Here is a 17500-nt window from a genome sequence, read left to right as displayed (position 1 = left end):
TAAAAAAAAAGGCAATTCATTTTAATCTACTTTCCATAAATATAAAAAAGTATTCATCATATTCTCTTAATTTCTTTGTTTTTACGTTAAAGCTAGCTTGATGCCAGCGCCGGAGACCTTCTAAGTCAATATTAGCGGCGTAAACAAACGGAGGACATTCAGTTGATAGACTGTTGCGATAGCCAATCAGATCACAGGTTTTTTGACAGTGGCCTATCTAGGTAGTCTTACGTTAAACGTGACTAATTGGATGCTTGTCATTCCCAAGTGAGTATCCAATCACAAGTGTTAATTTGCGAATGCAGGAAGCCCTACCCGGAGAGCAGATACATCCCCGGTACTCACTTTTTTAACTCACAAAAAAGAAGAGAAAACTGTTGATAAGGTGGAAGATATAAATTTGCAAGGCCATTTTCAAGATGGATATTTAAAGAGAAACTACATGTTTCTTAAATAACTACCAATACATTTTAAGCGTTGAGAAAATTCTCTGACTTTAACGAAATACTTTTTCTATTTGTTTGATATTGTCAATACAGCCACAAGTGGTGAAATGTGTATTAAAACTAATTACCGCTGTGGCCTATACAGACTAGCGCTGAGAAAGATATTTTTGGTGGCTCTCTAGAGGACGCTTGAGATGGTTGGTTAGAAAACGTGTCTGTAGAAGTCCACTCTCTGTAGTAAATGCTGGACGTTCTTATTACACTACTTAAAACTACTGTATTTGTTAGTACTATTATTCTATTGTATTGCTTTTCAAACAGTATTTCCTATTAAAAAGTTTTAGTTTTTCCGAAGGTTACATGTTTAAAACAGTTATGTTTTTGGGGGGGTGAGGTACCAATTGAATTGATTTGTTGATTTGAAATACAAGTCTTTTGCGCTAAGAGCTCTAATACAGAACCAGCTCGTAAGTTGACGTAGTACTGTACTTTTAAATCTTAATTTTCCTAATCACGGCTAATCGGGGCGACTAGCCGCCCCTAAGGAGTAGTAGTATTTATGTATCTAAGTGGCGCACAAATGTAAATTTCATTCATTTGATTGTCTTCTTATCTGGCCTACTTCCATCCATGCAGCCCAAAAAGGGCAAAAAAGCATTGATGGTGTATAAAAAACATCCATTCATCTATTTTTTTTACAGCTTATCCTAAATGAAAAACATGTACAACAAAAAAAATAACCACACTTTGCTGGACGATGTCAAACTGCAGTTGATAGCACAGACTGAATAATAGTCAAATGACACGCTGACGTCTGTAAAGAAGGAATCAGACGCGAGACTATAAATAAGCATCAAAAGCTTTGGCAGACGGACGCCAAGAGTTTGATCACGACTTGAAAAGCATCCGGGTGGCAAAGTACGTCTTTAGAGAGGTTTTTGCGGCATCTTAATGAGTAAAGTCAACTTGAAATTATGCTAAACTTGTGTCCAAAGTCAGAGTTTTCCAGTATTGTCCTGTAAATGAACACGTTAATGACACCCGCCTTAGAATTTAGCGAGGGTATTTCCGATATGTCGCATACAAGTTGGAAATGTTCCAATATTTTGGACAGGCCGTCATTTAAAAGATGTCCTGGCATGGCTTCATAAGTGTGTCTAATAAAATGTCTGTGACTGAGAATGCCTTTAGTGTAGGTCGTGCGGGGAAACAAGTGTGATGTCCGGTTGGTAGCAGTTTTTGGGATGAGAAAATTGCCAGAGGAATTTAATCTAAATGGGTGTAGGGTGTCAGCGGGAGGTGGTAGACAGCTCGACCGGTAATCATAAACCACCACACCCAGACAGTTTTTTCTTTAAACACAGTCGTAATGGAGTTTGTGAATAAAGAAGGAGGTAATCTACGTTGCTTTTTGTCTGGCCCAGGTCGGATGGCACACGTCCTTCAAGCTTGGCAGGAGTTTGCATTCCCGTTCCAAAGAAGTTGCCACCTTAAGGGTGGTGTGTGTTTAACTGTCATTGCACCAGTGAGTCAACAGTGTTTCCAACCAACAAGCTTTTTTTGTACACTGAATAAAAGCAAATTACTTTAAATATTGCCAGTAATTGTAAAAAGTCTTAAGGTCCCGCAAGTTTCCTGCAATATATATTTTGTATTAGCAGGGCAAAAACTCCCGCAAAGGACTGGAAGAATACAATGTGGTTCCTTAAAAACCTAAAGAACCCATGCTATAGTATATATATTTTTTCAATTGAATGTTGTCAGAGTTCCCACAATTTAATTATTGATTTTATGTATACGGCTCCAACATTTTTCCTGATACAGAGTTTTAACGTGTTTAATTTTAAACTTTTTAGTAAACCCTACCGGGAACACACCCTTTTGTGTGTCTGTAGCTTTAATACTAATGAATTGTGTTTTAGTGTGTGTCCCAGTGAAGCGGAGTGTGTTTATAGGAATTTTTGACAAGTGCATTGATGAGGTCACACACTGTTGTTGGTCGAGAAGGCCTGGCTCTCAGTCTCTGTTCTAATTTATCCCAAAAGTGTTCTGTCGGGTTCAGGTCAGGAGTCTGTGCAGGCCAGTCAAGTTCATCCACACCAGACTCTGTCATCCATGTTTTTATGGCCTTTGCACTGGTGCACAGTCATGTTGGAAGAGGAAGAGGCTGTTCCCACTCGGTTGGGAGCATAGAATTGTCCAAAATGTTTTGGTATCCTGGAGCATTCAAAGTTCCTTTCACTGGAACTAAGGGGCCAAGCCCAACTCCTGAAACACAGCCTCACACCATAATTCCTGCTCCACCAAATTTCACACTCAATGCAGTCCAAAATGTACCTTTCTCAATGAAGCGCGTTCAGTTACAATACAAATACATGGGAAACAAAATGTATATTAGCTATTTTACTTAACAACGGAATAAAGATCTTTCTAAACTGTCTGGGGGAATTCAAGTTTAATGATTTTCCCCAAATGGGATATATAATAAGATAAAAACATTACATGTTTGGTATTTTTGCTTGGAGCTTAAGTTTATTAAGAGATTTGAGCAAAGAAAGTAAAAAACAGTATTAATCCAAAATATTTCTATGCCCTTTGAAAAATGAAGGAATTGTATGTCTTGTTTTTCTTTAGGGTATTGTGGAATAACTGCTAGTGTATCCTACACCTGTGAAAAAAGTGGACGTTGAAATTCTAAAAATTTACCATGAAAAAAAAAACATCTTAATCAAAAAATTACGGCCACAAATACAGAAAACAGGTACTGAAAGGTCAAAAAAGCCAGCCTGTGGGTCAAAACAAATTGTTTGATTTTAACTTAACTGTCAGGTTTGTACCTGACAGTTTGGTCATGTTTCAGTTTTTCCTCTGTGTTTGTCTTATTTCCTGTAAGCGCTCTTATTTTGTCTTTATTTCCTGCTGTTATCCCTGCGTGCTTTTTCCCCTCAGCTATAGCTGATTTGCACCGGGCCACACCTGGAGTCAATCAGCCAGATGCTATTTAGACCTGCTTGTCCCTACACTCTGGGCTGGATTGTTGCCGTTATGACTTGTCGTTGTTTCATGCCGTGGACTGCTTTCCGTCTTTTTGTTCCTAGTTCCTGTTGGCTGGTTCCTGTTCCCTGTTTCCAATTTGTCCATTCCAGGTTCCTGGTTTGTGTTTTTTCTTTATATTTTGGATATTAAATCATGTTTTCCTTTACAATGCCTGCCGCCTTCTCTCTGCATCTTGGGGTTCGGGTCGTCAACAACTCAATGTGACATTAACAGAAAAAAATTACGTATACGGCATACGTATACGGCAAGGGCGTATAGGTATGTGACGTATGACGTGACAGTATGTGACGTGTGTAAGAATGTGCGCTCGCTGTCTTTGAGAAGGAGACACAAGGAGTGGGAAGAGCCTGTAGTGTAATGCCCGCAGCTAAAAGCAACCGCGTGACAACGTATACTGGAATATTACGATATAGTCATTTTTTATATTACACAGAGTCAAACCTGCGACATATCGCCCAGCCGAGTGTGGCGTTGCTGTTAAAATGGTAGCGCTGCTAAACTCACTTAGCTATGTAAATATTGTGTCTTTCAGTCCCACTAGCTGTTAGCTTTGTTTTTAAGTATGGGTACCAAATTCGGTACTTTTATAAGCACTGACCAAACGCCGGGGACCGTTAAACGTATAACCGAACAGTGCCACATTTCGCTAACTTTTATGCACGTGACGTCACGTCCGGTTGCAGCCTTGGCACCAACCCAAGCACTTGGCCGGGAAATAAGTAGCCAACTGTTCATTAAGTGGACACAGTCTGACTGCCTTTATGTAATGCTACAATGTTCCATGCCAACAAAGCCAAAAGAAGGTGCTCAAAACTACAATAAGGCTCCACTTTTCAAAATATGCTATTTGATGGATAGGTTGATTGGATGTCAATCAATCAATCAATCAAAGTTTACTTATATAGCCCTAAATCACTAGTGTCTCAAAGGGCTGCACAGACCACTACGACATCCTCGGTAGGCCCACATAAGGGCAAGGAAAACTCACACCCAGTGGAACATCGGTGACAATAATGACCCAGTGGGACGTCGGTGACAATGATGACTATGAAAACCTTGGAGAGGAGGAAAGCAATGGATGTCGAGCGGGTCTAACATGATACTGTGAAATTTCAATCCATAATGGATCCAACACAGTCGCGAGAGTCCAGTCCAAAGCGGATCCAACACAGCAGCGAGAGTCCTGTTCACAGCGGAGCCAGCAGGAAACCATCCCAAGCGGAGGCGGATCAGCAGCGCAGAGATGTCCCCAGCCGATACACCGGCAAGCAGTACATGGCCACCGGATCGGACCGGACCCCCTCCACAAGGGAGAGTGGGACATAGAAGAAAAAGAAAAGGAACGGCAGATCAACTGGTCTAAAAAGGGAGTCTATTTAAAGGCTAGAGTATACAAATGAGTTTTAAGGTGAGACTTAAAAGCTTCTACTGAGGTGGCATCTCGAACTGTTACCGGGGGGGCATTCCAGAGTACTGGAGCCCGAACGGAAAACGCTCTATAGCCCGCAGACTTTTTTTGGGCTTTGGGAATCACTAATAAGCCGGAGTCCTTTGAACGCAGATTTCTTGCCGGGACATATGGTACAATACAATCGGCAAGATAGGATGGAGCTAGACCGTGTAGTATTTTATACGTAAGTAGTAAAACCTTAAAGTCACATCTTAAGTGCACAGGAAGCCAGTGCAGGTGAGCCAGTACAGGCGTAATGTGATCAAACTTTCTTGTTCTTGTCAAAAGTCTAGCAGCCGCATTTTGTACCAACTGTAATCTTTTAATGCTAGACATGGGGAGACCCGAAAATAATACGTTACAGTAGTCGTGTCTATCTGCGATGAGGTGGCGACTTGTCCAGGGTATACCCCGCAGCTGGGATAGGCTCTAGCACCCCCGTGACCCCAAGAGGGACACGCGGTAGGAAAAAAGATAGATGGATTGATGGTAATACTAATTAGATTTGCCAAAGAGATGCATGTGTTAAGAAAAACTAAATGATTAAAATTTACCGCTCACAATCTAGCTGGCCGAAGGGTAGTTACTAAGTAGTTTAGAACAGTGGTTCTCAACCTTTTTTCAGTGAACGTTTTTTTTTTATTCAAGTACCCCCTAATCAGAGCAAAGCATTTTTGGTTGAAAAAAAAGACAGATAAAGAAGTAAAATACAGCACTATGTCATCAGTTTCTGAATTATTAAATTCCATAACAGTGCAAAATATTGCGCATTTGTAGTGGTCTTTCTTGAACTATTTGGAAAAAAATATATAAAAAAAAACTAAAAACTTGTTGAAAAATCAACAAGTGACTCAATTATAAATAAAGATTTCTACACATAGAAGTAATCATCAACTTAAAGTGCCCTCTTTGGGGATTGTAATAGAGATCCATCTGGATTCATGAACTTAATTCTAAACATTTCTTCACAAAAAAAGAAATCTTTAACATCAATATTTATGGAAAATGTCCACAAAAAAATCTAGCTGTCAACACTGAATATTGCATTGTTGCATTTCTTTTCACAATTTATGAACTTACATTCATATTTTGTTGAAGTATTATTCAAAAAATATATTTATAATGGATTGTTGAATTGTTGTTATTTTTAGAATACTTAAAAAAAAAAATCTCACATGCCCCTTGGAATACCTTCAAGTACCCCCAGGGGTGAGCGTACTCCCATTTGAGAACCACTGGTTTACAAAATGTAGCAAAGCCTGCTTTTTTATTAAGTTGTGGTGAGCTTATAAAGCCAGGTCATAGGCAGCATCGGGTACATGAGGAAGGAATTTTTTCCCTTCATGATGTCATAAAAAGCTGCAACTTTGAAAGCAAAAAGTTTTTCCATCAAAAATGGAGCATGTTTTTCTCACGTTTGGGGCAAATAAACAGGCTCCAAGGAAACATTACTGTTGGAACATCATTAAAACGTCCATTTTTTCATAACAGCGGCATTTGAACTTTATACATAACGTTCCCTCAGATTTGCATAAGAATGCTTTGGCATGCTTGGCAAAGCATGCCAAAGCATTCTTATGCGAAGCCAAACAAGCCACATTGTTTAATGAGTTTATTTGGAATTAGAGTCACGAGGTTCATGTAAATTCACAGCAGCCGGTTTTAAACACACAACCAATGTGACCACGGTCTTGAGTCCAGTCCTTGTTATATAACATGCTCGCCGTAGCTTGAAGTATCAGCTTCCAAAAGTTGAGGAAATGTACACGCTTTAAGCAACTTGTTAGCTAAATACTAGCGCTGTCCTTTTTGTGTCAACAATTTTTTTTAACTTAATGATGGCATGGACACCCTTATAAATAAAGTGTATACAGCGACTCTAACCATGCAACCAAGCCATAGGCTATAATGTGTGCAAATAACTTGTCATTGTTCAAATAACATGAGAAAAACCTGCAGAAGGATTTCAAATAAGCAGTGTGTGGCATATGTCCCGAGGCGACACCTGTACTTTAGGCGTTGACGTAAGCAGGCAAATCTAAAAGACATATTTGCGGAACTCACCTCTACACTCTCGTTCACCTCGATGCCGCCGTCGTTGTCGTCATCCAGTTGCTTGTGGATGTGGCGCAGAGAAACCAGACTGAAGCGATCGGCCTCGCTAATGCACGGGGGTATGACAATGAGGCAGGGGTCTAGAAGGGCACAGAAGTGGGTTGAAGGGGATCTTTGAGGAATTTTGTCTTTTCTGACTTATGTGTGTCAAAGCATCAAATAAAACGGGTCATGCATGCAGTTTTGGATGCCTCTGAATACTGTGTTTTGCAGTCTTTTTTTAACCTGTGGGGAATCAAAGATGTGGGTTGTGGTTTCATTTGTAATCTGGGAAGGCCTCCAGAAACATTTTGCAGACACATGCAGAAAGTCTATTATAAATGTGACAGTCATGCAACATTTACACCAAAGCATATGGAATACATATTATTGAGACCACAAGGTAACATTTAAAGATGAAGGTTGAGTGAAAGTTGTATTTCAGTGGATACATTTTTATGTCGTCCAAAAAAAGAAACATACCTTGCAGACGACTGTCCAAGTGCAACAGAGCCATGCATAAACACAACGCCTCCATTGTGGGAACATGCGAGTATGTTCCAGTGAATGTATGTTTAGCGTCGTGTAAAACACACTTGCTAAATATGAGCGCTTTGTCAAAATACGGCATATCGGCGTCCACCGGCTTCATCGTCGGTATGCTAAAGGAAGATCTCTTCAACTGCGCAGTTCGCGATTCGGTCGCTTTTATTTTGTAACGCGAAGGTTTTTTTTTTTTTGGGATTGTATGCTCTCTTGAGTTTGCATTAGCGTACCTCCTCTTGCCTGCAGGGGAACACCACACCCATCACTCACAATGCTCAAAACATGTATATTACGATTTTGCTTACGCTTGTCTTTGCTGATGAGCTACGAAAGTCCTCTTCGGGAACAAATATGGTCTTCGTCTAATAAAGAGAGCCGCAAAAAAGTCCAACTAAATCCACCAGCGCAGCGTCCAGTAGTGTCGCTTGTTCAGTGCAGCCATCCATCTCATCTCTGTGGAAAGTTTGGCACACTACGGCATTTTTTTTTGCTGTTTTTATGTTGGCTATGGGGCTTCACGGTGGCAGAGGGGTTAGTGCTTCTGCCTCACTATACGAAGGTCTTGCAGTCCTGGGTTCAATCCCAGGCTCGAGATCTTTCTGTGTGGAGTTAGTATATTCTCCCCGTGAATGCGTGGGTTCCCTCCGGGTACACCGGCTTCCTCCCACTTCCAAAGACATACACCTGGGGACAGGTTGATTGGCAACACTAAATTGGCCCTAGTGTGTGAATGTGAGTGTGAATGTTGTCTGTCTATCTGTGTTGGCCCCGCAATGAGGTTGCGACTTGTCCAGGGTGTACCCCGACTTCCGCCCGATTGTAGCTGAGATAGGCGCCAGCGACCCCCGCGGCCCCAAAAGGGAATAAGCGGTAGAAAATGGATATGGATGGATGTTGGCTATGTTTATGCAAAGATTAATAAGCAAATGGAGACATCCCATTGGACTCATGCCAAGTTTGGACAAAGGCAACAACAGTAGAACTGAAGATATTGAAACCACGACGATGTAATTGCTTGCCCGACAGCAATGGGAGCAGTTACACAATGAGGTTCTTTTACATGATATTACGTATTGCATAATACTGTCTGTGTGTCGCTGTGGTCGGCATGGCAGGACCATTTGGAGCAGTGTTTCTACAACGGCCTCTGGTTGACAGGGGTCCTCCAGTGCTAGCCTCTTTATTCATGCTATAAGCCACAAACAGGCCTCCACTCCAGCTAGGTGGAAGTGGTACAGGCTCATCAAGAAATATGACAAAGTGAGCATAGTCCTTGGGTTTACTGTGAATATTTTAACCAATGAGGATATCCTTACAGGGGAACTGCACTTTTTTTGTAATCATTCATCTTTATGTAAGACAAGACCACATATATTTTTCTCCCTTTTTTGCATTCTAAATATTAAATAAATGCGATCAAAAGTCAGCTTAAAATGGAGCCTATGGGTGTCGTTCTATTCTACCTATAAAAACCACTTTAAAAAACATCCTAACACGATCATTAAGGTTTGATATGAATGGTGTAAGTGGGCAGCACAGTGTTAGAGGGGTTAGTGCATGTGCCTCACAATATGAAGGTCCTGAGTTCAATACCGGGCTCGGGATCTTTCTGTGTGGGGTTTGCATGTTCTCCCGGTGACTGCGTGGGTTCCCTCTGAGTACTCTGGCTTCCTCCCACTTCCAAAGACATGCACCTGGGGATAGGTTGATTGGCAACACCAAATTGGCCCTAGTGTGTGAATGTGAGTGTGAATGTTGTCTGTCTATCTGTGTTGGCCCTGCGTTGAGGTGGAGACTTGTCCAGGGTGTACGCCACCTTCCGCCCAAATGCAGCTGAGATAGGCTCTGGCACCCCTCGCGACCCCGAAAGGGACAAGCGATAGAAAATGGATGGATAAATGCCGTGAGTATAAATAAATGTATTAACGGCAAAATTAAAATAAAAATTAACATTTACGGATTTTGCTAAATTTAAGCATACACAGCACAATAATTTCAAAAACGTATCCCAACTACATCATTGATTATTACTCACTACAGATTTTATGAGAGCCAACAAACATACAACATCACTTACTGTACAATATCTGTTGTCATTAGGATGCTTACTGATAGAATTTTGTTATATTCCCTTTTAGATGAAGAATGATTCGTAATCTTTGCGAAGACAAGGGGGGTGGGACCAGGTGTCTTCATGTCGTTCTCGCCATTTTCAGGTTTGGATTGGCCATCAAAGTGGACCTACATGTCACATTACATCTTCATCCTTCTATAATCAAGGTGAGATGCATGATTTATGATCTACAATAAACTTACAGGGAGCAAAGAACCGTGAAAGCAGCTGACCACTCGATGTAAACATAGGGACACACGGCGATCACGGTGCCGCTATAAATATTTGGTCTGCATTAGCGCTTACAATAACAATATCACTAAAACTTGGTAAATATTCAAGTCACACAATGTATATGGACTATTGTTGGTGGTTTTTGGATGGTTATTTGTTGGATGTTATGGGCAAAATAGTGGAGCTCTCATTGGCTCCGCTGCAAGCGGACATTTACTTACTTTTATTTATTTAATATTTACAGTGCATTTAAAAAATAAAATAAAAAATCAGTCATGTCTTTAATAATGATTGTGAACGATTACCCCCAAAAAGTGCAGTTCTCATTTAACACAATGGATCAGTGATATTTTAGTTTAGTCATAATTATCTAAATATATGGTAGACCTACATGATAATATTTATATTTACATTTTAATAATAGAATAGTAAATAGTTATTGAACATAATAGTTAAATGATAATTTCTTTAAGTTATGCACTCAAAATTGCAAACAGTTCTTTTATACAACTTTGTGTATGTAAATTAGGGCTGTGAATCTTTGGGTGTCCCACGATTTGATTCAATATCGATTCTTGGGGTCACGATTCGATAATATATCGATTTTTTCGATTCGATTTGATTCTCGATTCAAAAACGATATTTTTCCGATTCAAAACAATTCTGTATTCATTCAATACATAGGATTTCAGCAAGATCTACCCCAGTCTGCTGACATGCTAGCATAGTAGTAGATTTAAAAAAAAAAAAAAAGCTTTTATAATAGTAAAGGACAATGTTTTATCAACTGATTGCAATAATGTAAATTTCTTTTAACTATTAAACGAACCAAAAATATGACTTATTTTATCCGTGAAAACATTGGACACCGTGTGTTGTCAAGCTTATGAGATGCGATGCAAGTGTAAGCCACTTTGACACTGTTGTTCTTTTTTATTAATTTTATAAATGTCTAATGATAATGTCAGTGAGGGATTTTTAATCACTGCTATGCTGAAATTATAATTAATATTGATACTCTTGTTGATATTATTCATTTTTGTTTCCTTACTTTTGGTTTGTTCAGTGTCGTGTTTGTCTCCTCTCAATTGCTCTGTTTATTTCAGTTCTGAGTGTTGATGGGTCAGGTTTGGCTTTGGAATTGGATTGCATTGTTATGGTATTGCTGTGTAGTGGTTTGTTGGATTGATTGAAAAAAAAAATAATTAAAAATTTAAAAAAATAAAAATAGATTTTTTAAAAATGAAAATAGATTCTGAATCGCACAACGTAAACGATTCGATTCGTATTCCAATCGATTTTTTCCCACACCCCTAATGTAAATATTGTAATACTGTATTATAACAGTTCTCATTACATTCTAAATGTTAAGATTTGAGTGTCAAATGCTTGAACATTAATGTTTCCGTTTCCATAGCAGCCCACTGCCGACTTCTGTGTCTCCCTACTTCTGGAAACAAAAGTTGTGTGTGTCTTCTAATCATGGCAGATTCAGTAACAAACAAAAAAGACAACTATTTTTGGACAAATGAGAATTCATAACCTTATCTTTATGAATCTTAACATACGAAGAATGAACTACAGCTTGTAGAAGCCAGCTCAAAGAAAGAGTGAGACTTTGGAGCTGAAGGAAGCCGAGAGAGTGAGGTGTAAGTGACTCAAAGCTGCAAAATTTGGAATTTGAAGCCATGCCTTTTCGACATAAATGGAGTGCAAACCCAAATTAATAAAAAAAAAAACTTCCCTGGCCAGATGGACCACACAACTGAGTCACATTTTATTTTAGTCAAGATGCATGCAGCACGTCATGTGTATATCATGACAGACAGCATATGCTGTATAGTGAGCAGTGTACAAACAAAACAAAATGTGGGCTCAAACTTTACAGAGACTGTAATATCAGGGTTTTCCCTTGAATGCGGCACGCCGCCATGGCGTTTTTATTAGAAGAAGAAGAAAGAAGAAAGCCTTTATTGGTCCATTCCAACATGTACAAGACACATCAGAACTGAAATTACATTTTCGGCCCCACTTTGAAAATAAGGGCTTTTTTTGTACCTGAAAACTAATTAAAGCTATATAATGTAGCCCCGAAAATAAATTACACAAAGTTTGATACTATTTCTTTACTTTCATTACCAATATTATGATAACAAACAACGGCACAATTTAAACAAATTTTACCTCCCATGAAAACACTTCTCCGTGAGTCTTCACTTCCCCGCCGTACACAAAACTACACTTCCTCATTCTCCACCAATCACCTTGTAAACATGAGTTTGTAAACATGAGTTAACTGACATCAAATGTAACCACAAGAACATAAAACGTTAACATCAGCTGGTTGTTATAGTGTGAGTTGGCGTATATATAGCCTATTACTTGCGCACTGTTGACAATTGATTCACGGAACACTCGACCACTAAAAAAAGACTTTGATCACCGAAAATCGCGCTACTGGAACCGGATGTAAACAAAACGCACACCATTGTCTAGAGCAGTCATTGTCAAACTTTTTTCAGTGATGTACCCCCTGTGAACATTTTTTTTAATTCAAGAACCCCCTAATCAGAGCAGAGCATTTTTGGTTGAAAAAAAGAGATAAAGAAGTAAAATACAGCACTATGTCGTCAGTTTCTCATTTATTAAATTCTATAATAGTGCAAAATATTGCTCATTTGTAGTGGTCTTTCTCGAACTATTTGGAAAAAAAGATATAAAAATAACTAAAAACTTGTTGAAAAATAAACAAGTGATTCAATTATAAAAAAAGATTTCTACACATAGAAGTAACCATCAACTTAAAGTGCCCTCTTTGGGGATTGTAATAGAGATCCATCTGGATTCATGAACTTAATTCTAAACATTTCTTCACAAAAAAATAAATCTTTAATATCAATATTTATGGAACATGTCCACAAAAAAATCTAGCTGCCAACAAATATTACATTGTTGTATTTCTTTTCACAGTTTATGAACTTACATTCATATTTTGTTGAAGTATTATTCAATAAATATATTTGTGAAGGATTTTTGAATCGCTGCTTTTTTATAATATTTTTAAAAAATCTCACGTACCCCTTGGCATACCTTCAAGTACCCCCAGGGGTACGCGTACCCCCATTTGAGAACCACTGGTCTTGAGCGTTGTCAGCATGTCTGCGATGTGGACATGATTTTTATACACATTTATTTTGCAGATGGACCCGTGCGGACAGCCATCTACAAATGTGCAAACATTAAAAGGACTGGCGGCTTTTAAAAAGAGAGAGTCCGACTAGAGCAACAGCGCGAAGCAAGGGTGACGTCACACTCGCTTCAGCCTCTTTTGTCAGGGACATTGAGGGACAAAAGCAGAGTCCCTAAACCCGAGTACATTTTATAAAAACACCAGAAGAAGATGCTAGATTTATTGCCAGTTTTTTTTTGTTTTTTGTTTTTTAAATAAGAAGTCATTAAAAGTCTGTAAGCACTTACAGTGGGTCAAAAAAGTATTTAGTCAGCCATCGATTGTGTAAGTTCTCCCACTTCAACTGTGAGAGACAGAATGTGAAAAAAAATCCAGGAATTCACATTGTAGGAATTGTAAATAATTTATTTGTAAATTATGGTGGAAAATAAGTATTTGGTCAACCATTCAAAGCTCTCACTGGTGGAAGGAGGTTCGATCAGAAACATGGGTTTATTTACGATGAAGTTCATATTTTGAATGGTTGAAATTAAATCAGCGGTGACGGGCTAGTTGGTAGTGGCTAAATTAGCATGTCGAGATACTTTGTACAGGGTATCACTTCTGCGCCGAGTAGATGCACAGGAGAGTGAAACAGTGCCTGTAAGATCTGCTAAACAAATGTATCGTTTTCATGTGAACAATTAGGTGTGTGCCCGGCACACATGGATAGTGAATTGAGTGTGTCTTTTACGGTTTTGATGCGTAAGGGACACAGGACGCATACCTAGCAACACCACTGCGATATCGTATAAAAAACAAAAAAATCTAAATATGCCAATATAGAGGAATACTATGTCAACAAGCTGCTGTAGGTTCAAAAATATTTTATCGCCCATTTTATCTTTGCATGCAATGGTTAGTTTCAGTTTCGATGTTGGTTATGTCAACAACTGCCTATGTTGACATGTGCCAACCGGTTCACATGGCGTCGAGACAAGCAAGTTCCATTGTATCAAGTTAAAATCGGACAGCTCAACTGTTTCACTACTGATTTTCTTCAAACTTTTATGTTGAAGAGCACATTTTTTTCTCTGTTAAGTTGGCCTAATTCTGTTCATCAGATATCTTCAGACGCTTCGGAATAAAGACAATTCACTCTTTTTTTTTTTTTAAACTGTCATTTACAATGACAGCCCAAACCTTGTTTTCCGAGTTGTTCTCTCTCTTTTGTGTACTTACGGATAGTTATGAGGAATGACGTGACAGGAAGTTGCCGCTAGTGACCCTGAGCATTCCGACAGAGGAACAACAAGGGGGGGGGGGGGTGTTGTTGACATGTGTAAAATCAAAACAGACGGTCCCAAAAGACGTCAAAATTGGAAAGCTCTAGATTATTTTTAGCCCGGCAGGCTCCCACTGTCAGGATGTAAGAGCTCTACAATGGCAGAGGTCTTCCTCACACACATGCAGCGAGTAAACACTTTTATACAGTATTTCACTTGGCAAACTGTCAAAAGAGCTTCAAAAGAAGGCGGCAACAAAAGCAGTCAGCATGTCAATGTTTGAGGGGATTTTTTTTACTTTTTAAAACCTTGTGAGGCTAGATAGGTGGCATGTACGTTGATTAGGGTAATTTCTACATGATGCTTGTATTAATTAATAATGCATGTTATAGCCAATTGTACATTGTAACCCAAAGAATGTCAGCCGAAAGAGAGCTTGGAAATAAACTAACCCAGTACAATAGATATCCTCTATGTACATATTCACATCACAAACTCTCCCCTTTTTTTGTTACCAATTTCATCCATGGAGTCCTTTTATATGCTGAGAAAATATATAATATTACTACCTTTTTGGAGCTAAATACTCCCCCTAGAGGTCCCTTAGTATGCACATTTGTAACTATAACACAGTAATTGCCAATAAGAGCCTATATATGAGTACTAAAAGTAAGATAAATATCTATTATCTGAGGACAGCTTTGTAAAAAAAATATAAATAACAGGCTTTGCTACACATCCTAAAATAACAAATATAGTGGTACCTCAACTATTTAGTACCTAAACTTACAAGTCATTTGAGAAACGAGATCCCTCTCTGCTTTTTGTTGCCTTAGTTGCGAGCATAATTTGAGTTAAAAGCCCACTTTCCTGCCGCTTGAAGAAGTATTTGGCAGAGTTGTGCCGTTTGAGAAATAGAGTAAATATATTGTTACAGACTGAAACAAACACAGGTTTTGATTAGACAGTTGATGTGCGCATTTGACCTCGACATAATACTCCCCTTCAACCACCGGAACTGAGAAAATGTGTGCAAATAACAATAAACAGACGACCAAAGCAGAGAAACAAACCATTAATAACATGTCCTACTGCGGCATTAAGCCACAAATGTGCCAACGTTGAACATTATCAATGAAAATATTGAGAAGCTACTTATGCAGTGTTTTGCTTGACTCAGCAAACTTAACGGTCAAGTATCACCTTAGGTCCGCAGACATAAATATCACTTGTCAACGCTGACCTCCCTGGTCTATCACTCAAGTCACCCGTGTGCAAAAAAACCATCAATTTCCTAGTTCCTATACTTACACGACGGAGTAGTGGCCCTGAGGATACACCTACAAAAAGTAAATGCTGTACATTATTTTATTTTCTAGAACTACTGTAGTTTGTAATGCAATCTATTGTATTATTTTTCAAATGGTATTTCTTATTCAAAAGGTTTTGATTTTGAAAAGGCATGTTACATGTTAAAATTGTGCAGTTGTGGGAGAACTCAGCGCGGATTAAATTATTTTCACTTCATTTCAATGGGTAGGGCTGATTCGAGTTACGAGTGTTTTGAGTTACGCGCTTAAACGTGGAATGCAAGGTGCTTGCAAGTTGATGTACCACTGTACAGCTCATTAGCATTAAAGGCCTACTGAAATGAGATTTTCTTATTTAAACGGGGATAGCAGGTCCATTCTATGTGTCACACTTGATCATTTCGCGATATTGCCATATTTTTGCTGAAAGGATTTAGTAGAGAACATCGACGATAAAGTTTGCAACTTTTGGTAGCTAATAAAAAAGCCTTGCCTGTACCGGAAGTAGCAGACAATGTGCGTGTGACGTCACGGGGTGTGGAGTTCCTCGCATCCTCACATTGTTTACAATCATGGCCACCAGCAGCGAGAGCGATTCGGACCGAGAAAGCAACGATTTCCCCATTAATTTGAGCGAGGATGAAAGATTCGTGAATGAGGAAAGTGAGAGTGAAGGACTAGAAAAAAAAAAGACTATACAGTGGGAGCGATTAAGATGTTATTAGACACATTTACTAGGATCATTCTGGAAAATCCCTTATCTGCTTATTGTGTTACTAGTGTTTTAGTGAGATTATATGGTCGTACCTGTACAACCTGAAGGTCGGCCCCGCACCTTTCTTCAGCACCAGTCAACGGGTGGTGGCGATGCCCATCTCTGCCGTTCGCAAGGGACCCTCTTCGAAAGACGATCTTTCGAAATGATAGCTGCATAATACACTGTACTTTGTGAGTGTGGTCCAATCCAACCGTGTTCACTTGACCGCTCTGTTCCATAGTAAAGCTTCACCGTCATCTTTCGGGAATGTAAACAAGGAAACACCGGCTGTGTTTGTGTTGCTAAATGCGGCCGCTATACACCTTTTCCCACCTACAGCTTTCTTCTTTGACGTCTCCATTATTCATTGAACAAATTGCAAAAGATTCAACAGCACAGATGTCCAGAATACTGTGGAATTATGCGATGAAAACAGACGACTTATAGCTGTGAACGGTGCTGGAACAAAATGATCCTCTACAATGCGTGACGTCACGCGCACACGTCATCATACCGCGACGTTTTAGCATGATACTTCCGCGCGAAATTTAAAATTGCAATTTAGTAAACTAAACCGGCCGTATAGGCATGTGTTACAATGTTAATATTTCATCATCGATATATAAACTATCAGACTGCGTGGTCGTTAGTAGTGGGTTTCAGTAGGCCTTTAAAGCTACAGACACACAAGAGATTCCCAGTAGGGCTTACTAAAATAACTTTTAAACTTGTCTAAATTCCAGAACCAAGGCTTTAGGGCGCCATGAAACAAGAATGCCCAATTGCATATTGTTTTGCAAAGCTAACTGATTATGGAAACTCTTACCATATTGACAACTTTCCGTCGTGGTATTTTGTCCGGAAAAAACATTTGTTTCAAGATTATGGTTCATTTATTCTTTTGTCATATTTTTATGTATGTAGGTTCCAACCTACGGCAAGGCTTGTTCTACCATGAAAGTCTTTATTTGTTCGACGTCAGTTCCACACAACACATCGCAGTTCAGGCTTCAAAATAAAATTACACCAGATATAACG

General features: G+C 39.2%; 1 protein-coding gene across 1 annotated transcript in view; it reads right to left on the bottom strand.

The window, feature by feature from the left end:
* stim2b (stromal interaction molecule 2b) overlaps nt 1–17500 on the bottom strand; it is a 57890-nt gene that overhangs the window by 17713 nt on the left and 22677 nt on the right. Inside the window, exon 2 of the mRNA XM_061913579.1 lies at nt 7018–7148. Within this exon, the coding sequence (XP_061769563.1) occupies nt 7018–7148 (131 nt within the window). The remainder of the gene's footprint in view (nt 1–7017; nt 7149–17500) is intronic.

The sequence above is a fragment of the Nerophis ophidion genome, linkage group LG10 (assembly GCF_033978795.1).
Source record: "Nerophis ophidion isolate RoL-2023_Sa linkage group LG10, RoL_Noph_v1.0, whole genome shotgun sequence".
Taxonomy (NCBI): Eukaryota; Metazoa; Chordata; class Actinopteri; order Syngnathiformes; family Syngnathidae; genus Nerophis; species Nerophis ophidion.
Note: the sequence above shows the minus strand (reverse complement) of the source record. Positions and strands in the feature narration are given on the sequence as shown.